The 21,546-nt window shown below is 54.5% G+C and overlaps 3 protein-coding genes across 9 annotated transcripts; 1 reads left to right on the top strand and 2 right to left on the bottom strand.

Moving 5' to 3' along the window:
- Positions 1-61: 61 nt before the first annotated feature.
- Positions 62-7,173, bottom strand: LOC118932097 (F-box only protein 6). 3 transcript variants are annotated; one of them, XM_057499722.1, is made up of 7 exons: positions 7,034-7,086; positions 5,278-5,355; positions 4,408-4,700; positions 2,346-2,472; positions 1,732-1,827; positions 728-863; positions 62-507 (listed from the first exon to the last, which is right to left on the bottom strand). In XM_057499722.1, the coding sequence occupies exons 3-7, from the start codon at positions 4,670-4,672 to the stop codon at positions 268-270; spliced, it is 864 nt and encodes a 287-aa protein (XP_057355705.1). In that variant the 5' UTR covers positions 4,673-4,700; positions 5,278-5,355; positions 7,034-7,086; the 3' UTR covers positions 62-267. The 3 variants fall into 3 exon arrangements, with proteins under 3 accessions (XP_057355705.1, XP_036781057.1, XP_036781058.1); XM_036925162.2 differs by lacking the exon at positions 5,278-5,355 and having other exon boundaries at positions 7,034-7,173; XM_036925163.2 differs by lacking the exons at positions 5,278-5,355; positions 7,034-7,086 and adding an exon at positions 6,809-7,027.
- Positions 7,174-7,918: 745 nt separating this feature from the next.
- On the bottom strand, positions 7,919-15,761 carry LOC118932100 (F-box only protein 44). Of its 5 annotated transcripts, none has more exons than XM_036925174.2 (6): positions 15,623-15,761; positions 14,081-14,503; positions 10,418-10,544; positions 10,175-10,270; positions 9,941-10,076; positions 7,919-9,019 (listed from the first exon to the last, which is right to left on the bottom strand). In XM_036925174.2, the coding sequence occupies exons 2-6, from the start codon at positions 14,343-14,345 to the stop codon at positions 8,876-8,878; spliced, it is 768 nt and encodes a 255-aa protein (XP_036781069.1). In that variant the 5' UTR covers positions 14,346-14,503; positions 15,623-15,761; the 3' UTR covers positions 7,919-8,875. The 5 variants fall into 5 exon arrangements, with proteins under 5 accessions (XP_036781069.1, XP_036781067.2, XP_036781072.1 ...); XM_036925172.2 differs by having other exon boundaries at positions 10,447-10,544; XM_036925177.2 differs by having other exon boundaries at positions 14,081-14,369; positions 15,623-15,729.
- Positions 15,734-21,141, top strand: FBXO2 (F-box protein 2). The gene is made up of 6 exons (XM_036925171.2): positions 15,734-15,889; positions 18,874-19,218; positions 19,625-19,754; positions 19,836-19,931; positions 20,309-20,447; positions 20,719-21,141. The coding sequence occupies exons 1-6, from the start codon at positions 15,868-15,870 to the stop codon at positions 20,851-20,853; spliced, it is 867 nt and encodes a 288-aa protein (XP_036781066.2). The 5' UTR covers positions 15,734-15,867; the 3' UTR covers positions 20,854-21,141.
- Positions 21,142-21,546: the final 405 nt, after the last annotated feature.

Below are 21,546 nucleotides of genomic sequence, written 5' to 3'. Positions count from 1 at the left end.
AAGTAACCGGGAGGGAGAGGCTGCTTCTCTAAGTGCCAAGGACCCTGCACCCAACCCCAGGTGGGTTTTACTGAAAACATTTATTACCAAAAAATGTTGGAGGTACATGACAGTAAGTTGCCACAGACTGGTGGGTTTGCCAGAGGTTGGAACAGGGGCAGGAGCTCCCAGGGCAGGGGACCTCGCTGCCTGCTATAGGCTCAGCTCTTGCCTGGAGGGGACCGGCTGGGCCAGAGGCTGGATGACTGGCTGTTGGGGGACACACGGTCAGGAGGGCCTGCGAGGATGAAGTGGGGAGGGCAGGTGGGCAGCCTCCTCCTGCCGCTGCTTGGCCTCAGGCTGGGCAGTGGAAGGGGCCGGGCTCCTGGTCATCGTGTGGCTGACAATGATGCTGCTGTTGGTGACGCGGGGCCCATACCAGCCTGCCCAGAACTGGGTGTCTTTGCCTCCGTGCTGGAAGAGGATGTGGCGCACACCAGGAGGATAATCTGAAAAGGTGTGGGAGACCTGGAGGGGAAGAGAAGTGACCACTGGCACTGGGGAGGGACGAGATGAGGTTAACTACTTGGCTGGAGAGGGGGTAGGAGGAGCCAGGTCTTCAGGGGAGAGCCACCCTAGTTGGAAGGTGAGAGCAGGGGGCATTCTGAGCCCTGGGACTGTCCCTTGTTTCCTGCCCTCCTGGCCCTGGGAGAAGTGGGTATTGAGGGGCAAGCAGGTGAGACCTCACCTCTGTCCACCTGGCATCATTCCACTGAAGGACGGTCACAGGCGGGGGCTCGAAGGAGGCCAAGACAATGTAGTCTGCCGAGACCAGCTGTACTCGGATGCGGTAGGTGCAGCCACAGTCTGCTCTGGCGGCGAACCTGGGGGAGGGTGGAGCTCAAGACTGCTTACCCCAGAGCATGGTGGGGCCCAGGGAGCCCTGAAGCCAGCTGGACCTCACAGGCAGAGCAGGGAAATGAAACTCTGAGCTCCAATTTGTGGGCCTGCTGTCTGTGTGCCTCCAGAGCCAACCCTGTCTTGGGGCATCTGAGTGGGGCCTCAGTAACCCCATCGAAGAAAAGTGCAGCCCTTCTGGGTGTTCCAGTGAAGATGTGACCTTGGCTGTCTACAGAGATAAAGGCCCAGGCTGCTGCAGCTCTGCTACCTGTACATTTTAATGGACTAGACTGTGGATTGAATGGGAGATCCAAGGGGTGGCCTGTGTGATGGGGCTGGTGCAGCTGCTGGCCCCCCTGCAGCACTGCACACTGCTCAACCCCCATCCTCAGACCCTGGGGCCTGGCTGGAACTGGGGTCCTGCTGTCATGGGCCAAACTGGGCCTTGGCGTGGCTCTGTGCCCAGAGCAGGAGCCTGGGACACAGTTGGGGGACAGATAGTGAAAGGTGTGGAGAGGCAGATAGGCAAGAGGCCATGAGTGTCTGTGAGGTCCAGGGATGCTGGGCCTTGTGTCTCATGTTCCAGTGTCTGTTGATAACAACTCATCTGTAGGCCTCAGTCTCCCCATCTGTAAAAGGGTTAATGTCTCCTGCTGACACAGGGTGGGGGGGTGAGGCCAGGAGGTGCTGCTGGATGAGGAAATGCTGGGTCTGTCAGCAGTGGGGACAGGCTGGGTTAGCTCAGCTCTTGGCGCAGCCCTTGGCCCAGAACACTGCTGGGCACAGAGTGTTCTCAGGAAGAGAAGAGGGAAGGATGCAGAGTGTGGGCCTCATGCCATAGGTCCCACTCACCAGTCCTGAACCATGATGTCGGGCCGGAATGTGTCCAGGAGCTCCTCCCAGTAGCCCTCAGCTTTGAGGTCCACCAGCTGGGACTTGAGGCACATGCTGCAGAGCAGAGGGAGAGGCTTATGATTCCAGGCATGCTCTGAATGGCCCGGCCTTGGGGAGGTAGTTCAGGAGACCAGCAGTATTCCCTGACCGCTGCAGGACCTCCACTAGCTGGTGCTGACTTTGGCTCCTACCTCGGTGTAGGCCCAGGGGAAACATGCAGGGAGTCTGACCTACTTGTGCCTGGGTGGCATCTGATCCCAATGACAGGTCTCTCAGGGTCCCAAGAAGGGTGCTGCTGTGATTAGGGGCAGCCTATAGACACCTGATTTAACCTAACTGCCCAATAGGCTCCTAGGCCCCTTAAATTGCTCTCCACCCCTCCATCCCTCCACCACTGTCTATTAACCCAGCCACTGAGGTTCCTCCTGTTCTAGGAGATAGTAGATTTTGAGATGGTTTTGGAACCTCCTTCTTTGAGCTTCACAGATTACCTCACTTAAGCCTGAGTTTGGCAAAAGGCATCCTGACCCTCTTCCCCTTGAACACAGCCTGCTTGGTTCAGTTTGTCTTACCCATAGGATGTAACAAAGTACTTTTTGACTCTGGAGTCAGGAAAATCTGTCCCATGCTCTCCAGGGAGGCTCTCTACCTTCCAGCGGTCCCCCCCATTGGAGTCGATTTGCCAGGATGTCATATCCTCTAGGACAAACAGAGGCCAAGGTCAGATTCCCTGGGTAAATGCACAGTCCGGTCCTCCCCACCTGGTCCCTGGGGAAAGGAGGCAGGGAGGGATTGTTATTGCTCAGATCTCAAGGCCTGAACCCCGTGCACTGGAGTGCCGCTAGAAGCACCCCTCCGACACATCCTCATCACAGCAGCTCTGATCTGGGGCCCTCTCCCTCCCACTTTGTCCCTGACTGGCTTGACTCCTAACACGAAAATGGGAAAAAAAGTATTACCAGAAATTCTAAACCAACCTTTCCTCACTTTCATGTTGCCGAAGGGCTCTGGGAAATACCCAAGTTTCAGTTCTCAAAATGTTAAATTATGAAGGGCCTGTGTTAGTATTTCTGTTCTTAATAAGCTAACGTGAGTTTGTGCCAATGTGGACCACTTACGTGATAACTGACATTCCCCCAGACACTGACTGATGTAACAGAGACCCAAGGCGACCCGAGCACTGATTTGTGGGTTTGTTGGTGGGTCACGGAAACCTACTGTGCTGACTTGGGCCCTTTCTGTCCAGACGGGAGGGACAGCTGGGAGCATGGGCATCGTCTGGGTTGGTGGCACATAGTAACCCTGTATTTGTGGAAGGATCCCCACATTGGCTTGGCAGGTTCTGGTCTCAACTTCAGACTGAGCTGAGAGGAGCCTAGAAAACAACAATTTCTCTACCAAGGATTTACAAGACAGTGATGAGGGAACTTTTCCAAATTTCTCCCTTGCTCCCTCTACTGGGTGCCAACACCTACTCCCCTGGTGCCCTGGTGCCCTGGAGGCCGCTGAGTAGAGAACCAGAGGAGAAAGCCAGCAGCTGGGCTGCACTGAGAGTAGGTCCAAGGGGAGATCTGAGCAAGGCTGGGCTGACCGCTGCTGGGCCTGGGCCGGTGCAGGGCAAGCCTGCAGGTTGGCTTTGGAGAGCTGTGTGGGCTGAGCTGGCAGCCTGGCTGGGCAGCTTCTGAGTGGAATCTGGGGCAGGCAGAGAGATTGAGTGTCTGGGGCACTGTCTGTGGGGCCTCTGAGAGGGGCCTGAAGGCTTTGGCAGGACCAGCCCTATCAGCTGGAGAGTTCTAGACCTTTGGGCAAGACACTCATCTTGGGGCCTAATGCTCCCCATCTATAAAATAGAGCCAACACTAATCTGCTTCTCTGGCCACTCCCCAGATCCTTGGAAGGATAAGGAAAGAAAATAGACATGAAAAGGATTCTAAATGTACAAACTATGCCTCTTACTTCACTGCTGCTGAAGTTCCAACAAGAAGCATGGTGCCTGGGACTAGCAGCTTAATGAAGGAAAAAAAGCCCTAGCAAATGTAAGAGCATTATAAGCGAAACAGTGCTTTGAATTATGTGACTGCAGTCACCTTTCAAAAGTCCTCATTTTCTTCATCTGTACAGTGGGGATAATGGGAAGATAATTACATTTGGAAGGACCTCAAGACAAATGCCTGGCATTCAGGAAGCCCTCAATAAATGTTAGGCAGCTAGGACTGAACTACTAAGGGTGAAAGGTGGATCTAGTTTGTTTATTCATTCTTGAGCACATGCTATGTGAGGGCATCATCGTGGACATGGGGTGTCGAACGGCAAGCAAGATCCATTAGGCCCCTAGAACTTGAATTTGTGGCAGAGAAAAAAACCCACAGAGATAACTAAAGTGACTATAGGTCATGAAAAGTATTATGAGCTGCTACATGGGGTGATATAATAGAAGTAGGGAGCACTGTTTTTAGATGGGGGGCCAGGGCAGGGCTCTGAACTGAGACCTGAAGGAGGAAGAGGAGGAACCAAGGGAGTGTGGCAGGTGTTTGGGGTGTGACAGACCATCCCAGGTATTGTGGCAAAGTAAGTACAACGGCCATGGGGTTCAGGAAGGGAAGGAAACCAGCCCAGGGGAAGCTCTCCGCCCACCTTCAGCACATGGGTTACGGAGGAGATTCCTGCGAAGGCTGCAAAGAAAGAAGAAGATCTTCCAGTCAGCCACAGACTGGTCCCAGTCCTCAGTGATGAAGCCTGCCAGCAGGCTCTTGCGCTTCCAGAGGGTGACAACGTCAATGAGGTCACGCCAGAGGCTGCAGACAGGGCGGCAGTGCAGCAGCAGCTGGCGGGCGGGCACGTGTGTGAACACCTCCAGCAGGATGTTCTCCGGCAGCTCGTTGATGCTGACCAGGGCCATGGCCGGGTGGTGTGGCGTGCACACAGGCCTGTGGGGGCAATAGTGATTATGAGCCCTCACCAAAGAGGTTGACTCCTCGGATTCCTAGGGATCTCAGACCCCAGTGCCAGGGACTCTTAATCGTGTCTGCTTGTGAAATGAGGGGTTAAGGGGCATTTGAGCATCCTTCTGGTACATAGCAGGCCCTCAAAATACAGAGTGATCGCATGTTACATGCATTTGAAAATGCAATAAAAATAGTAATAAAGTCATTAGGGAATAATATTTTAAGAGGACCCTCCCCCATTACAAAAATAATTGGTTAATTTTAAGTTGGTGGGCCTGGTGAACTGTTCAAATTTGTAGAGGCCACACGTTTTGTCTGCAAGCTCTGCGAGGGTTTGTGATGATGTTATTTTAGTGCTGTGAATTCACTGTTAGGATATAAAAGCTTTACTATATCCCCAGATTATGTCACAACCTCATTAAGTGGTTGGGCTAGTTCTGAGAAGCCAACTTCCTCTCCTAAAATAGCTCACTTTGACTTGGAAGTCAGATGTGATAAAACACCCCAATGAGGAGGCCCCCAAACAGTTCTGGGTTAGGCATCAGGCCAGATGCCTCACTCTGAAATGCCCAGTGCTGAAGAGCAGATTTAGGGCATTGGAGCAAGACTGCCTGGCTTGCAGTGACTAGCTGGGAAGCTGTAAAAAGGAGGTGATAACTGCCCCAACCTCAGAAAGTTTGGGAGGCCTGAGTTAGTACAAAGCAAAGCATTCAGCACAGGCCCACAGAGGTGTGCTCCACAGCATCTTCCCAGTGCTGCTATCAGAGCAAAAACACTTCCCAGTAGTAGCTACCTGCCGCTAAGAACACCTTCCTCTACATCTGAACTGCACGACATTGGGGGAATTTAACAGTCCTACTACCCAGGCGTGATTCTTGCCTGGGGGTCCTAGTTATCCAGATCTCTAAGGAATTTACCCCAGAGCCGTGGGGGCGGGCAAGCCACTGTCACTCAGATGGGCCCTCTCTGCTTACAGGGGGGACAGGGCAGGTATAGTCTCCCATACGTAGAGACACTGGGGATACCACTCATTTTCTATAAAGATATGGCCAAAGACAGTCCCCATATTTTCCTCATGAAATATTAAGAAAAGAGATTTGGGGGATATCTTGAATATGTATCTTGTAAGGTTGTAGATGAGAAACAGTTCATAGTCTTTTCAAAGCTCCTATCCCATAAAATGTAAGGGTGGGCATATACACTCTGCCCCTTGCCCAGGGAGGAGCATTTTAGCATGGCAAAGAAAAAACAAACATAAATAAGGTACGTTGTGCAAAAAGGTCTAACTGAAAAATACTCTGTAAGGCCAGGTCTTCTGATTTTACAGGAGGAACGCTAAACATTAAAAAGAAAAAAAACCCTCAGTTTTTAGATGTTGGAAACTTCTGAATGCACCATCTAGGCAAATAAAAGTCGCTGGGTTCCGAGTTAGAGGTGTCTTAGGTACGAACTGCCCTTCACCCGGGCACCCAGGGTCTGACCTTCGGCTCTGGTTACTACTTGCTATCCCCCGCCTTTCGTTTCTGTTGCGGGCGTAGGGCAGAGCTTGGCTGCGCAGGGGCGGGGTAAGCGGTGAAGGCCCTCCTGGTGTTCTGGGGACGGAATCACCCACGCCACCCTCGCACCCGTCGGGCTTCCCACGTGCCCTCCTGGAGCCGTACCCTAGCCTTTTCTCCGTCGACTCCCCTGCCCCCCAACGACCCTTCGAGGTACTACTGTTACTTTGCCTATTTCTCGAAAGCTGACGCTGAGGCTTGGGCAGCTAGGCGCCCGTCCCGGCCCCCGCGGGGAATGCCGGCGGGTCCTAGATCATCCCCGGTCCCGGGCGCCGCCCTCCAAGTGTGGCCGGGTGGCCGCGGACGCCGCGCCTGTTCCCAGGCGGCCTGCCCGGAGTCCAAGTCAGAGACCCGCGGCGCGGAATCCGGCCCCGACCCCTGTCCCGCGGATCCCGGCGCCCACCCCGCGGCCCCGGCCAGCCCGGGACAGCATCCGCGGGCTCGGTCCACGCCCAGGCCCCCCCGGCGCGCGGCACCCAAGCCCCCTCCCACGCCTGTCGCCCGCTCCCCGCCCGTCCCCGGCTGGACGGCGACCTGGGCGTGGAGCAGGGGGCCCCGGTCCGGGTCGACCGGCGGCCTTGGCGGCGCCTTCCGCTCTCGCCCCGCCCCGCGCTCCCGTCACGCGCCGCGCTCGGGCCGCAAGCGCGCGCTCGTTGCCTCCAGGGCCGCTGCCGCCGCCGCCGCCGGGACCCCCGCCCAGCCTCCGGAGAGGAGTCTGGGGCCCGCACGGACGGGGCCGCGCTTCTGGGACCCCCGCACCTCGCTTCCGACTCGTCCTCCCCTCCAGGCGGCGGGCGGCCCAGCAGCCGGCACCCGTCGTCCCTCGGCTTCCTCCTCCCTCAGGCCCCGCCCCCGCGCAGGCCACTTGCGGACCTGCTCGCCCGTCCCTCGGCTCCTCGGGAGGGAGGCGGCACCCCGCCCCGGGTGATCGCGACACTGGCTCTCACCTTCTCTAGGGCGTGACCACGCGCAGGCCTCTACTTACTCATAAGTGAAAATCTGTGTTTCTTGTCGGGCTAAAGTTCATTAATTACTTTCTTCATTCAACAAATTAACTATCAAGCACCTACTTCAGGCAACCGGGAAGAGTTGTACAGGCTGTGCACTGCCCAAGGGCACCTGGCCCCAGACCATGTTGATAACTGGCCAGGACTGCATCTTCTGCAAGGAAGGGTGTCTTTTGCTAACTTGCCATACAGGTAGTGAGTTGGGGCTCCTGCCCTAGTTGAGGCCCTAATCTAAACTCACTGTAGAATGAGATGATAAAATTTACCAGTACTTATTGAGCACCTACTATGTCCCATGCACCATTCTATATGATTTGGCTTCATCTGAGGTCAATAAAGCCCTTGGCAGAGTAAATAAAATACCAGTAAGCAGTGCCTGGGGAGGCAGTGCCCATCTAGCATGAGATGTAAGCAAGGTTTCTCCAGAAATGTCCATAAACTCCAGAGGATGAGAGCAGGACTGGAGGGTAAGATGTTTGCAGCTCTTGAGGGGTCTGTCCCATGACCCTGGTTACTGAATGGAACATAAACCGCTTTCTATACCTTGGACAGAAGCCACATATATTGCTTCTTCTGCAGGTCCAGGGCAGGACCTCCCATGCAACTTGCCTGGCCCCCAGAAACCACAGAGCACAAGTTGGTCTGGGAACACCTTTTATTTGGCCGCATGCAGCAGGGGCAGGATCAGAGCACAGCTTCCCTTCCAGCAGAAGGAGAGGCAGGAGTGTGGTCAGGCAGGGTGGGGAGGTCCTGGGAATGGCAGTCTCTAGGGTGGAGTGGGGGCTTGGAATGCTCTCTGAGCCAGCCACAGGGAGCCCGGCCTAGGCATGGAGGCAGACAAGTGGTCCTTGAAAACCTCCTACCACCACTCATCTGGGGCTCACATGGCCCAGAATCAGGGCCCAATCTGCCCCCACAGGCCCTGGGTTGCCATGCACAGGGTTCCAGGGGTCTTTTGGAGATCCTGCCCCCACCTGGTACCCATCTAGCTTCCAGAGCTTCATTGACAGTGAGGACAGTCTTAGACTAGGCCCGAGCCTCTGGGCCAAAGCCATCTCTCTGAGAAGGTGGGCAGAGCAAGAGAGTGTGAGAGTGGCAAAATGGGGCAGAGCAAAGGCCAGCCGAGCTCTCCTTACACTTCCTGATCTATAAACCACATGGTCCCTCCCAGCATGAGCACTACCCAGGGCAGCCACAGGTCAGCCTCCTAACCACCCCTGCTAGAGGACCTCCAAAGTAGACAGGGAGAAAGGGCCCTGGAGGGGAAGGTAGGGACATGGATCTAGACTGCCATCTGAGCTTGGCGACCACTCAGAGGAGCCTGGGGAACACCCTGCACGTCCCTAACCTCAGGGCCCCCAGCTTACAGGGGGCCATGTAGGACTCCCCTGCCATCATTCAGGTTGAGACTCTGGGTGGAGAGCTGGCCTCTCATAGCATCTGAGGGCTGCACAATCCAAGAGGCTCTGCAAAGAAGAGGTCACTGGGGGGCGACGATGAACTAGGAAGTCTGGGGGAGCCTGGTCTACCTCCCTGCCCAAGCCCAGCCCTGCTCTGGCAGCAGTTCACCAGTCGGGGTTTGGCAGATGGGGTGTCAGGGCAGAGGGGGCCCAATGGTGATGCTGCTGTTCGTGACCCTCGGGCCGTACCAGCCGGCCCAGTAGTGAGTGTCCACGCCGCCGTGCTGAAACCAGATGTAGCGGACGCCGGGCGGGTAGTTGGAGAAAGTGTGGGAGACCTGGCAGGGTGGGGTGAGGGGTGGGGAGGACAGGTGGAGGGAGAGGTCAGGGATGCAAACCCTGAGGGTGGCCCTGCCTGAGAGGGCAGGGAGGCAAGGAAGGGTCAAAGTCTTCTTGCTGGACTAGAAGTCATCAGAAATGGGTTTTATTCCTCACTCTGTGATTTGGGGTAGATCACCTCCCTTCTCTAGGCCTCCGTTTCCTCATCTGTAAAATGGACAAAACCTCCCAAGTCCACTCTGCAGGATTATGTAAATGCAGCTCAAAGGAACTGAAGGTAACTGCAAGCTACCAAAGGAAGTCCAGTACAGTCATCACTGAGCATGTGTGGCTATTTAAGATTAATTAAAATTAGATAAAAGATTCAGTTCCTCAATTACACTAGGAACTGGCTCTTATTAAGTAAGTGTTCAATAATCACATGTGGCTATGGGCTACCCTATTGGACAATGCAGACACAGAGCATTTTTTTCACTGTGGAAAGGTCTACTGGACAGCACTGATCTAGATCAGGAGTGGGCAAACTATGGCCTAGGGGCCCACTGCCTGTTTTTTAAATAAAGTTTTATTGGAACACAGCCATGTCCATTTGCTAAAGCTGCTTTCACAACACAACCACAGAGCTACAGAGCTGAAGAGCTGACGAGTCATGACAAAGGCAGCATGGTTTGCACTGCCTAAAATAGTGGTATCTGGCTTTTAAAGAAAATGTTTGTTGCCCCCTGGTCTAGAGAACAGTAATAACCAAAAGTAATTAAGAACAGTCAACATATTCGAACCTGGTTTTACAATGTCTTTCAGAGTTCAGAGCAGCTGAAGCCCAGGTGAGAAGCAGCAGAGCTGGAATCTTAACCCAGGACTGTCTGACTACAGCCTCAGCCTTGGATACTGTGCCCCCGCTCTCTTCCCCATCCACACACCTCCCTCCACTTGGCATCGCTCTTCTGCTGGATTGTTGCTGGATCTGGCTGGAAGGTCCCCAGAGGCGCATGCGCCGATGACAGAAGCTGAACACACAGCTGGTACTTGGAACCGCAGTCTGGTCTGGCTGCGAACCTACAAGCAGAGGGAGAGCCAATCAGGGCCTCAGAGATGGGGGGCAGGGTGCCTGAATGGCAGGCCCCCCCACCCAGACCCTTGCCCCGGGCACTCACCAGTCCTTGACCTTGATGTCCGGCCGTGTGGTGTCCATCAGCTCCTCCCAATACCCTTCGGCTTTGAGGTCCACCACCTGGGACTTGAGGCAGGTGCTAGGGGCAGGCAGAAGGGTGGGAGGGGCTGGGGCTCACCACTAGGGCACTGGGGAGCTAGGGCTGCCCCTTTCAGAGCAGGAGAGAACCCAGGGTGAACTGACTTGGGCTTCCCCCCACCTTGAGACCCATGGTCTTGGATCTTACTAATAAGAAGTCACGAAGTATTTCTTGACCTGGTCATTGGGGAATTCCTTCCTTTGGTCTCCAGAGAGATCTTCCACCTTCCATTCATCACCTCCATTCACGTCCAGGCTCCAGAATTCAAATCCCTCTGGTGGGAAAGCAGAGTTCCTGTCAAAGGGAAGCCCCTCAGTGGTTATGTCCCCCACGCCCCTTCCTCCCAGCTCTGCTCTCTGGATCTGGCAGCTGCCCTCAAGCCTTATGCAGTGGGACAACACAGATCAATTATGCCCACCTTGTATTAGGTACTTCCTGTGTGCCAGGCACCATGGTCAGTGATCTCTACTGGGAATCCCAAGACGTATGATGATGAGAATGACCAGACCCCTTCTGTGATGGAGAACACTGACCCAGCAGATCTGGGGCTAGTTTGAGCTCTACCAATACTGGACTGTGAGACCTTAAGGAAGCTGCTTTCCCTCTTTGAGCCTTGTTTTCGTCCCCTGTAAACCAGGATCAAGAACAGGAACTAACAAACATTTTCTGGAATGGAAAGGGCCAAAACATTTTAGGTTTTGGGGGCTACATAGTCTCTCTATTGCATAGTCTTTTTAAAAATAACCCTTTAAGGTATTATGCTCAGTGAAACAAGCCAAGCGGAGAAAGAGAAATACCAAATGATTTCACTCATCTGTGGAGTATAAGAACAAAGGAAAAACTGAAGGAACAAAACAGCAGCAGAATCACAGAACTCAAGAATGGACTAACAGGTACCAAAGGGAAAGGGACTGGGGAGGATGGGTGGGTAGGGAGGGATAAGAGGGGGGAGAAGTAGGGGGGTATTAAGATTAGCATGCATGGTGGGGTAGGAGAAAGGGGAGGGCTGTACAACACAGAGAAGGCAAGTAGTGATTCTACAACATTTTGCTATGCTGATGGACAGTGACTGTAAAGGGGTTTATAGGGGAGACCTGGTATAGGGGAGAGCCTAGTAAACATAATATTCGTCATGTAAGTGTAGATTAGTGATACCAAAAACAAAACAAAACAAACAAAAAAAAAGGGGCAGTTCCTGTGTGGTAACCTCCAGTGAGTTCTACAAAAGGGTATAAAGGGCATATAAAAGTGTAGGCAAAGGGTCTGTTTGTGTTTATACAGAAGATCAAAGCCTAATTGGGCTACCCCGAAAATGAACTAAGATACGATATGAAAGAGAACTTCCAACATCAGCACTCTCTGGAAGACTCATGCCAGAAGATGATCATCAAAAAACCCCAACAAAGATCCACGCACTGCTACAGCTGTAGATGCAGTCATCCCACCAGCTCCTGGACTTGCCATAAGAATGAAGAAGGAGATATCTAAGCTGGCCTGTGCATACAGTAAAACAACGAATTTGACTGGATCTATACTGTTAGAACTCAACCAAGAATTAGGAGAAGTGCAAATTGTAGCGCTCCAAAATCTTACAACTACAGACTATTTACTGTTAAAAGAACATAAGGGATGTGAACATTCCCCAGGAATGGGTTGTTTTAATTTGTCTGATTTCTCTCAGACTGTTCAAGTTCAGTTGGACAATATCCACCATATCATAGATAAGTTTTCACAAATGCCTAAGGTGCCTAACTGGTTTTCTTGGTTTCACTGGAGATGGCTGGTAATTACAGATATGCTTTGGTTATGTAACTATACTCCTATTATGTTAAAGTGTGTGTGCAATTTAAGTAGTAGCTTAAAACCTATACATGCTGAAGTTACTCTACAAGAAGATATGTCAAAGAAATAATCAATCTTCCCATGTTTTCTTCCACCTGCTACTTCTATAGCTTTTCTTCTTCCTTCCTAATTACAACCCTTAAATAGAATTTGTGCCTCATATCAAATTTACCGAGTATCATAATTCTTCCAAGTGGTAAAGATACCTCAAGACAAATGCTGGGCATAGAAGCTACAGGGCATAAATATGCAAAGAAATAAAAAGCTAACCATTTCAAACAATAAGGCTTCTCTCTCACTTACCAACTTTACATTTCCCTGTATGGCCCCGGAAGATGACTGGTTAGCCAGAGACGGGTAAGATTCCTCAAGGGAGGAACAACCTAAGACAGGCACAGTCGCAGGGGGGTCATCAGGTGAGAAATTGGGGATCAACAGAGGTGAGGCTTAGAACCTCACCCCCCGTTCTGAGAGAAATCTTCTGCATACGTGGATGTTTTATTGCCCTTGTCTAGCTTGGATTAACATAGTCTACAGGCACACACCTGATCATCTACATTTGCTCTCTTACAACACTAAACTATGTTTTCTACCTTTATCTTGTATCTACCTACCACTTCAGCATTTTATTAAAATTAATAATAATAAAGAGAGAAATGTGGTATCCACATATAAATCAAGTATAAAAACCAAATGAGTATTCATATTTGAACTGACTGTTTATAGTTCATAATGCATGAGCAAAACCGAAGGTTTCTGTGATGACTGCCCTTGTACTGTTCACCATGTAACTTATTCACTATGTAAGAATTTGTTCTCCATGTAAGAACTTGTTCGTTATGCTTCAGAAGATTGGAGACTGACGAAAATTAGGCTTGGGGTGGATTAATGATTGTGCATTGAGCATTGACTCCCCTATACAGAATTTTATTGTTGTTAACAACCATTTGATCAATAAATATGAGAGATGCCCTTAAAAAAAAAATTTTATTTCAATATAATATTTATTGCATTGCAAATTTTAAGTTAAAGTAACTATAATCTTTTTAAACAATTAAATTTCCTAAATTGTTTCTCTCTGTATTACCTTCAGTCATAACTTCACAAAGTTTTTCATTGTTTCTCTTTATTTAATGCCTACATAAATTTCTTGGGAAATTATTTTAGTACTTCTTTGTAATTATGTTTAGATGATTTGCTACAAATTGTGGTTCATCTTTTCATTTAGCAATAATTACTTGGTTGTTTTCAAATAACTCAATACAATTATTTTCTTACTAATGAAAAAAAAAAATAACCCTTTAAAACCGCAAAAACTATTCTTAGCTCCTGAGCCAAATCTGGCACATGGACTGTGGTGTGCCAACTGCTGGTCAAGAACATGGTTAGTGGAGAATTATGTGAGGTAAGCATCTGAAAGCTTTGGGAAGTGTGGAGTTTTATCATCAATTTGCTCCAGAATTTGGCCACATAATGGAGAATGAGGTTCCCATCCCATTTCAGAGTCTAGCCGATGAGTTACATCATAGCAAGGGATAAAAGGGGGCTCTGGATGACTATAGCACTCTTGTTTTACCTGTTGTTGTAATGTGCTGGAAAAAAAACTGGGTCCCTCATTCTTCCGTAAGCAAAGCCCCCTTTGCTCTCTGGGACAGTCTAGTAGGCCTAGTCCTAGAGACTTCCTGGTCTGGTGTCTTGTGCATCAGTCACAAATTGGCCAACATTCCCTCTCCTAGGGAAAGTCACTGGGGAAATAATCTTAGAAGTGGAGTAAAGAATGCTACTCTTTACCTTAGTTTGCCCAGCTGAAAAATGGGTCCATGAAACATGACCTGCCTCTTAGGAACTGTGAGATGATTAAAGGAATTAAACCAAAGTGCCTGGATCATTATAAGTGCTTAATAAATGTTAGCTGGCATCATGACAGTGTGTGTGTTGGGGGCACGCCAGACCCACTCTGCACCCCACCTTCAGCACATGGGTTGTGCAGGAGATTCCTGTGGAGGCTGCGTAGGAAGTAGAAGATCTTCCAGTCGGCCACAGGCTGATCCCAGTCCTCAGTGATGAAGCCCTCTCGCAGGCACTTGCGCTTCCAGAGGGTCACGAGGTCGATGAGGTCACGCCAGAGGCTACAGACAAGGCGGCAGTGCAGCAGCAGCTGGCGGGCGGGCATGTGTGTGAACAGCTCCAGCAGGATGCTCTCTGGCAGCTCGTTGATGTTTCCCACAGCCATGGCTTGAGGCTTCTGGACACCCTCCTGCCATTATTGAAAAGCTGAATTACAGGACCCAGCATCTGCAGCATTCTGCCGTGGGGGAGGTTCCCATCCCAGCTCTGACATGTTCTATCTCAGGAAATTCACTGTGCCTCTCCAAGCTTCGGTTTTCCTCTCTGTAAAATGGGTGCAGGAATAGTACTTACTTACCTCCAGGGGAGGGTTCTAGGAGCCCAGTGACAGCAATTGCTAAATAAAAGGTGACCTTTTTTTTCACTAGTACCTCACAACAGCCTTTAAGCAAGTTAAGAAGAACCCAGAGAGGTTCAAGGACCTGCCCAAGGTCATACCGACATGGGCAGAGGGGAAAGAAGCCTGAGTCCTCTCGGCTTCTAGAGCTAGCCTTTTCCAATAGGCTAGACAGTCTAACAATAGGTAGCCTTGAAGAGCACTCCAGCCTGTTCTCAAAACGTAGGAGGGGGAGAGCTTGGGGGCAGGGGAATAAGTATCACCGTATGGGAAGGAAGTCCAGACGGCTCAAGGACCTTCTGAAGACCGTCCAGGAAATGGTCTGCCTAACCAGGACTGGAGAAAAGGGTGGGAGAAGGGGAAAGACCCTCCCATTACTCCCAGCCCCAGTCTCGTGGGTTCAGCCCCAGCTCCATTAGCGCTCCTGAGGCCGCCCATCACGCGCAGTGGCTTAAAAATATCCCCAAAGTCAGGGCTCCGCGCTGTCGCTTTAAAATATCCCCAAAGTCAGGGCTCGCGCCCCCAGGCATCGATGGCGATCCCAGCCCCCGGTTCCCGCCCGCGCTGCCGCAGCCGGGGCCTTGTCCTCGCGGGGCCTCCCTCCGCCCACTGCAGTGCGGCTGGGAGCAGCGAAGCCTGCCCGCCAGACCCTGACCCGCCCGCGCCCCAGCCACAGCGCTTCCATCGCCCACTCCTGCTGGTAACCTGCGCTCGGCCACCGATGCACGATCCCGTTCGGCCTCCGGGACCAAGCCGGCCTCGGGCCGCCGTCGCCAGAGGGTGCGGCCCCGCCCCCTCCCGCCAGGCCCCGCCCCCCGCCAGGCCGCCCCGAGCGGCGCCGCGCCCCCGGCCGCGACGCAGGAAAATTACCTGGGCTGCGCGGGCGGCGGTGCAAGGAGGAGAGTTCGCCCCCTCCCTCCTCCGGGGCCGCGCGCTCCGCACCCCGCACCCTCCTTGGTTCCTAGCTTCCTTCCAGCAGCCACGCGAGGCAGGAGCTGGGAGACGCCCCCAAAAGGATCCCCCATCAAAAAGTCCCGACTCCTGACCTTTCCCGTCCCCCTGGATCTGCCGAGGAGCCGGTAGCCTGAGGCCTCGGGTCGGCCGCTCCGGACTGCGGGGCATCCGGGGGAGCGGCCAAAGGCGGGGCGGGGGCGGAGGCGGGGGCCTTTAAGAGGCGCGGCCGGCCAGGACCCGACCTAGACGCGGGCTGCGCCTGGACTTCCCGTCGCTGCACTCGGGCCGCGCCGCAGCGCTCCGGCGCCTCCTCCTCTCGAGACCGCCCTCTGCAGCGATGGAAGGAGACGGGGAACCAGGTAGCCGCCGCCGGGATCCACTCGCTTAGTCCGGGAGGGGACACAGCGGCAGGCAGGAGTCAGAGGGGGCGTCAGAGAGCGACGGGATCCCAGAGACCCTGCGCGGCAAACTTTCACCCAAGCAAAGCCCTTGAGATAATCCCCAAAGAGCACAGACCTCTGGTGTCTTGGTCTGGCGGGAGGCAAGGAGGGAGGACTCGGGGGTCCTGGTTACCCAGTAATGCCACATTCCTGCTTCCCAGCTTCCTCAGGGTCTGTCGGGTTGGGAAGCATCTGGGATGGAGGAGCCTGCAAGCCCTTTTCTTTCACCAACTTCTTCCATCTCTGGCCTGTGGGCTGCCTGAATCTCCATGGATTTCTTGGGGTTATCAGCTTCTCCCCACTCCATCCCAGCCTTCCTTCCTGGGCTCCCCTTTCTGGAGAGGCTGCCCTTCATGTGGGCGGCTTGATGCCCAGTGGGGACCAGGCCAGCAATGAGGGAGAGTTGGGGCGCCAGCTCTCAGCTATGCTCAGGGCCCTCTGAGACTGCCCAGTCATCTTGCCTGGCACCAAAGACACCCCCTCCCCACCTCTCGAACTCCCAGCTGGGCCTTTAGGGGTTGCCTGCTGACTCAGGGTGGGAACGAGACCTGCCTGCAGATTCTGCCACCCCTTCCTCAGCAGGCCCATCTGAGAGTGGGCATTGCTTAGAGGAAGCAATGGGAAATGATGCACGCTCCTGAGCCAAGCCTCCTTCTCCCAGCCCTGAAAATTCTAGCTTCTTCAGTCCCCATTCCCAGTATGTGGCCCCCTTGCCACACCCTTTATAGGGCCCCAGAATGGACTCCTGCTTTTTCCCAGGGCCCAGCTATTCCCTGGACTCCAGGGCCCAGTCCAGGTGAGTGAATCAGCCTGGGAGGCAGCTTCCAGGGGCCAGATAACTTTCTGACAGCAACAATGTGGGGAGTTGTGTGCTAGAGAGGGGGTGGGGGGCCTGTAATGAGATCTGAGGCTTGGAGTGCCAGGCCTGGGGCCAGGAGAGGGCACTGGGTGAGGTGCACCTTTCTGGGGAGCATCAGGTGTCCACCAGGGCCAGAGCAAGGCAGGGGGAGGGGAGAGAGGTGAGGCCGCTGGGCCCAGCTCTCCAGAGAGCTGTGGGCAGCAGAATGCGAAGGCCATGAAGCTTCAGGGCCTCGCATTGTCCTCTCTGCCTTCCCACTGTTGTATGATATGACTTAGGAGAAGCCAGCAAGCCTCTCTGGGCCCTCAGTTTCCCTCTGCAAAAGAGAAAGGGTGAATTCTCACATGGTAAAGATGTGCCAAAAAAAATCACTAATAATGAAGGTGAAGTGCTGTGCTCAGTAAGATACACTAAATTATATTTACTGAGGACTCACCGTGCACCTGGGCTCTGAAAAACAGGTGTTCAGCTTTCAAGGGTCTGACCATGTGGGAGCTGGGAGAGAATGCTGCATGTGAGGAGATAAAGGGCTGGCAGGTGGGGTCCTGGCAACACCAGAATTGGGTCTAGGCCCTGCCTGTTCCCTTACCCTGGTGCCCACCTGTTCCTACCGCTGCCTTGACTTTCCAGTCCCCAGCCCTTAGAACCGCCATCCCAGGTCTGAGAGTGTGGCCTCCCCCCTAACCCAGAGTGGCCTCATGTCCTCCCCACTGTCTCTCCCTGCCCAGAGACACTGAGCACTCAGGATCTGCTTGCTCAAGGCTTCCATGGTCCAGCTGAGGCCAGCTGGGTTCCAGGAGACAGTCCGGCTCGCAGCTCCTGACATCTGTTCACTTTTTCAACTTAGAATGCCCTTGCCCCCTCCTCAGGGGTTTGAATATCAGCACTGTCCGAAGGGCCCGGCACTGCAGTTACCCCCATTTTATAGATGAGGAAACTGAGGGTCCAGGATAGGAAAAGAAGGGTGAAGAAGCCTACTCTCTCAAGCTGTCATTACATCTCTTTGTTTGGTATACATGGTCTCTTCAAATGCGCCTCCCCGGCCCCATCCCCGAGACAGAGCTATGGCTGGCAGGGGTTCCAGCCCCCCTCTTCCCTTCCCTGCAGGCCTGAGCTCCCAATGTCCCCTGCCCTAATACTAACACTGTGACCTTTGGCAAGTCACTTCACATCTCTGTCCCTGAGTATTTTCATTTGCAAAAATCAAAATCATAACGTGCCTCCAAATCCAACAAATTATTTTATCAAGGCTGTGGTGGTTAAAGATGGCTCTGGAGCCAGACTGCCTGGGTTCCAGTCCAGCCTCCAACCACTCATTTGCTGTGTGATCCTGGGTGGTCTCACCTCTCTGTGTCTCAGATTCCTCAATAAAACAGGGACAGCAATAGGAACAACCTTGAAGAGATGCTGTAAGGATTTGAAGATTAAAATGCTTAGAACACAGCCTGACACTTGCTAAGTGCCTAATACACATTAGCTGCTGACAGAGTGCCAGGCAAGGTTCCAGTTGCCAGGCCCTGGGTGGGGGTGTGAAGCAGTGAGTTTTCCCAGACCTAGTTCCTGCCCTCATCTAGTCTAGGCTCCAGAGAGGTGTTTATAAACTATAACACGTTCGGGCAAAAACTAGGAAGCATGGAACTCCCAGCAGTGAGAGGATGTAATTGGGGGAAGTCAGGGAGGGCTCCCCTGAGGAGGCGAGGGAGCAGGAATCTGGGAGGCTGGTGGATTGAAGTTCATGTGTGAAACGTTAAGGCAGCGCTACAGATGGATGCCGTTAATGTTATTATCAATTGCTGTTATCTGTTCAGGAGTTTACTGGCCCTGCAGGGAAACACTCCTCGGACTTGGGGCCGGTCTGTGGCCCTGTCCGCCTTAGGCCATCTCCACTGGGCACCAGTCTGGTCACAGAATCTCCAGCCCCAGCTGCAGTTTGTCCGAGGGTGGACGGCGGGAGGGTATCGGGCACATCGCAGTTCTGGGGCGTGGAGGGGAACTGGGGCAAGTCACAGCACTGCCCCCCATCCCGCTCCACCCTCCGCCGCAGAGAGCGTGGGCCAGCCGGAGGAGGGGTGCGCGGAGGAGTCCATCGCCGGGGCGGAGCGCCCCGAGGAAGAGGAGGAGGCGGCGGCGGCGTCCCTGGACGAGCTGCCCGAGCCGCTGCTGCTGCGTGTGCTGTCCGAGCTGCCGGCCGCCCAGCTGGTGCAGGCCTGCCGCCTGGTGTGTCTGCGCTGGAAGGAGCTCGTGGACGGCGCCCCGCTGTGGCTGCTCAAGTGTCAGCAGGAGGGGCTGGTGCCCGAGGGCGGCGCGGAGGACGGGCGCGACCACTGGCAGCAATTCTACTTCCTGAGCCAGCGGCGGCGCAACCTGCTGCGCAACCCGTGCGGGGAAGGTGAGGGGCCGTGCCTGGGGACCTCTGCTGCCCCTCTGCAAAATGGGCCATAACGGTGCCAGCCTGGTTTGAGGATTAAGTGAGAGAAAGCTCGGCACAGTGCCCGGCGCAGAGTAGCACCAGTAAATAAGGTATTATCTCCTCTGCCACCTGTGCCCTGGGGGTCGTCTCTTTCCCAGGTCCCTCCACCCTCAGCCTGGGGCAAGGCAGGCCCTGTGGAGGAGCCTCCCAGGAGGGGGAGAGGATCTGGAGACGAGAAATGCATCCCTCCAGCGTCTGCCTACCCCGTAACCATTAAAGCACCACGTTCATCCCCGCCCCCCGGTCTAGGGGCAAGAGCCGGCCCTTCCACACTCACTCTCAGCACGGAGTGGGTGACCAGGGTGGGGCTGTTGTGTTCCTACAGAGGACTTAGAGGGCTGGAGCGACGTGGAGCACGGTGGGGACGGCTGGAGGGTGGAGGAGCTGCCCGGAGACAGTGGGGTGGAATTCGTCCACGATGAGAACGTCAAGAAGTACTTCGCCTCTTCCTTTGAGTAAGGAGAAGGGGGATAGAGGGCAAGGGGGCCGGCGGGGTGGGGTGGGGGCTTCACCCCCTTCCAACCCCATTTCCCCAGGTGGTGTCGCAAAGCGCAGGTCATTGATCTGCAGGCTGAGGGCTACTGGGAGGAGCTGCTGGACACCACGCAGCCGGCCATCGTGGCAAAGGACTGGTGAGCGGCCATGGGGGTGGGGGCAAACTGGAGCCGGCTGCCCTGTCTCAGGGCCACTGCGTCCCAGCTTGGCCACAGGTTTTCAGGAGAAGGTGGAAATCCACTTCTCTTCCAGAGTTTTAAATCTTGGCAAATTAAAAAAAAATCTGCGGTCCAAACAAAACGTGGACAGGCTTTGGCCTGGGGGTTTAGTCCTTGGGTTCAGACCTAGGGTGAGAACTTTTTGTGTCTGGTCTCAGTTTCCTTAGATGTAAAATGGGGGCGTTGGTAGTACCCGCCGGCGGGGTTGCAGAGCAGGGCTGTAGAGGGACCGGCGGCAGGACGCAATCAGCAGGGCTGAGGCCGGCCCCTGGCGCTCGCTCCCTCTCGTGGGGCAGGTACTCGGGCCGCAGCGACGCCGGCTGCCTGTATGAGCTCACGGTGAAGCTGCTGTCGGAGCACGAGGACGTGCTGGCCGAGTTTAACAGCGGGCAGGTAGCAGTGCCCGCAGACGGCGATGACGCCGAATGGATGGAGGTGAGCCAGGGGCGGGGCGGGGCGGGGGCGGCGGGGCGGTGCCTGGGCGCGAGGGGGCGGGGCTCGTGAAAACCTCGCCCCCCGCGCGGGTGGCCGGGGCAGGAGCTGGTGTGGCTGAGAGGTGTGGAGGGACGTGGGCCTGAGAAACTGAGGGGCGCTCGAAGCGGGTCAGTACGCCAGCGTGGGATGGCTGAAGGAGGCCTCAGGGCCGCAGCCTGACCCGCCCAATCGCTCGCCCCCCTCCTGTGCCCCTCCCTGCCCCCACCGCCAGATCTCCCACACCTTCACCGACTACGGGCCCGGCGTCCGCTTCGTCCGCTTCGAACACGCGGGGCAGGACTCGGTCTACTGGAAGGGCTGGTTCGGGGCCCGGGTGACCAACAGCAGCGTGTGGGTGGAGCCCTGAGTGACCCCTCCTCCAGCCTCCCCCAGCTGCCCGGGAGGGGCAAGAGCCCGGGGTTAGATAGCTTTAGTGGTCAGCAGCCTCACCTCCCCCCCCTTGTGCACCCGCCCGCTGCTTCTCCAGCCCAGCCCCCACACCAAGGAGAAAGGGGTTTTGTTGGCGTGTATTTGCATCTGGAAAAATAAGCCGGATGACGGTGGGGGCCTGCGCTGGGCCCACCGCTGAATCCCCTGCACCTAGCACAGTGCCTTCCACAAAGTGGGCGCTCAATAAATATTATTTGTCCAAGAAGGAATGAATGAACAAACGGATGAATGAACTCCCCTCCCTCTGCATCCCTGTCTGTCTCCTGAGGGCCCCTGGCCCAGCCTGGAAAAATATTTGGTGGGGCTCCAGCTGCTCTGGTTTCCAGGCGCCCTTGGGCCAGGGCAGAGCCTGCCAGGCCTGGGCCGGGTGGACAAAGGCTGGGATTGTGAGGCTAGGGCACGGGGGAGTGGGGGCCTGGCGCCTGACTGACACCCAAGCTGCCAGAGCCCAGAACAGGGTGTGTGAGGCTGCCTTTCAGGCCTCTCTTGCTTGCCTCCCCATTCCCTTCTGAAGGCAGGGTGGTGGGTGGTGGCAGCCCCTCATCTAGGGTTCTGGACCCAGGGAGGACTCCAGGAGGATGGGTGGGGTGGGGAGGAGCACAGAAGGGGT

Source organism: Manis pentadactyla, chromosome 4, assembly GCF_030020395.1.
Source record: "Manis pentadactyla isolate mManPen7 chromosome 4, mManPen7.hap1, whole genome shotgun sequence".
Classification (NCBI taxonomy): domain Eukaryota; kingdom Metazoa; phylum Chordata; class Mammalia; order Pholidota; family Manidae; genus Manis; species Manis pentadactyla.
Note: the sequence above shows the minus strand (reverse complement) of the source record. Positions and strands in the feature narration are given on the sequence as shown.

What these genes read in the sequence shown, in the direction of transcription:
- LOC118932100 (XM_036925174.2), bottom strand. Translation starts at nt 14,345, where the DNA reads ATGGCTGTGGGAAACATCAACGAGCTGCCAGAGAGCATCCTGCTGGAG. An exon ending in GACATCAAGGTCAAGGACTG is followed by an intron (nt 10,077 to 10,174) that starts GTGAGTGCCCGG and finishes CTCTGCTTGTAG; the next exon opens with GTTCGCAGCCAGACCAGACT. An exon ending in GCGATGCCAAGTGGAGGGAG is followed by an intron (nt 9,020 to 9,940) that starts GTGTGTGGATGG and finishes CCACCCTGCCAG; the next exon opens with GTCTCCCACACTTTCTCCAA.
- LOC118932097 (XM_036925162.2), bottom strand. Translation starts at nt 4,672, where the DNA reads ATGGCCCTGGTCAGCATCAACGAGCTGCCGGAGAACATCCTGCTGGAG. An exon ending in CCGTAACCCATGTGCTGAAG is followed by an intron (nt 2,473 to 4,407) that starts GTGGGCGGAGAG and finishes TGTTTGTCCTAG; the next exon opens with AGGATATGACATCCTGGCAA. An exon ending in ATGATGCCAGGTGGACAGAG is followed by an intron (nt 508 to 727) that starts GTGAGGTCTCAC and finishes CTTCCCCTCCAG; the next exon opens with GTCTCCCACACCTTTTCAGA.
- FBXO2 (XM_036925171.2), top strand. Translation starts at nt 15,868, where the DNA reads ATGGAAGGAGACGGGGAACCAG. An exon ending in GCGCAACCCGTGCGGGGAAG is followed by an intron (nt 19,219 to 19,624) that starts GTGAGGGGCCGT and finishes GTGTTCCTACAG; the next exon opens with AGGACTTAGAGGGCTGGAGC. An exon ending in GCCATCGTGGCAAAGGACTG is followed by an intron (nt 19,932 to 20,308) that starts GTGAGCGGCCAT and finishes CTCGTGGGGCAG; the next exon opens with GTACTCGGGCCGCAGCGACG.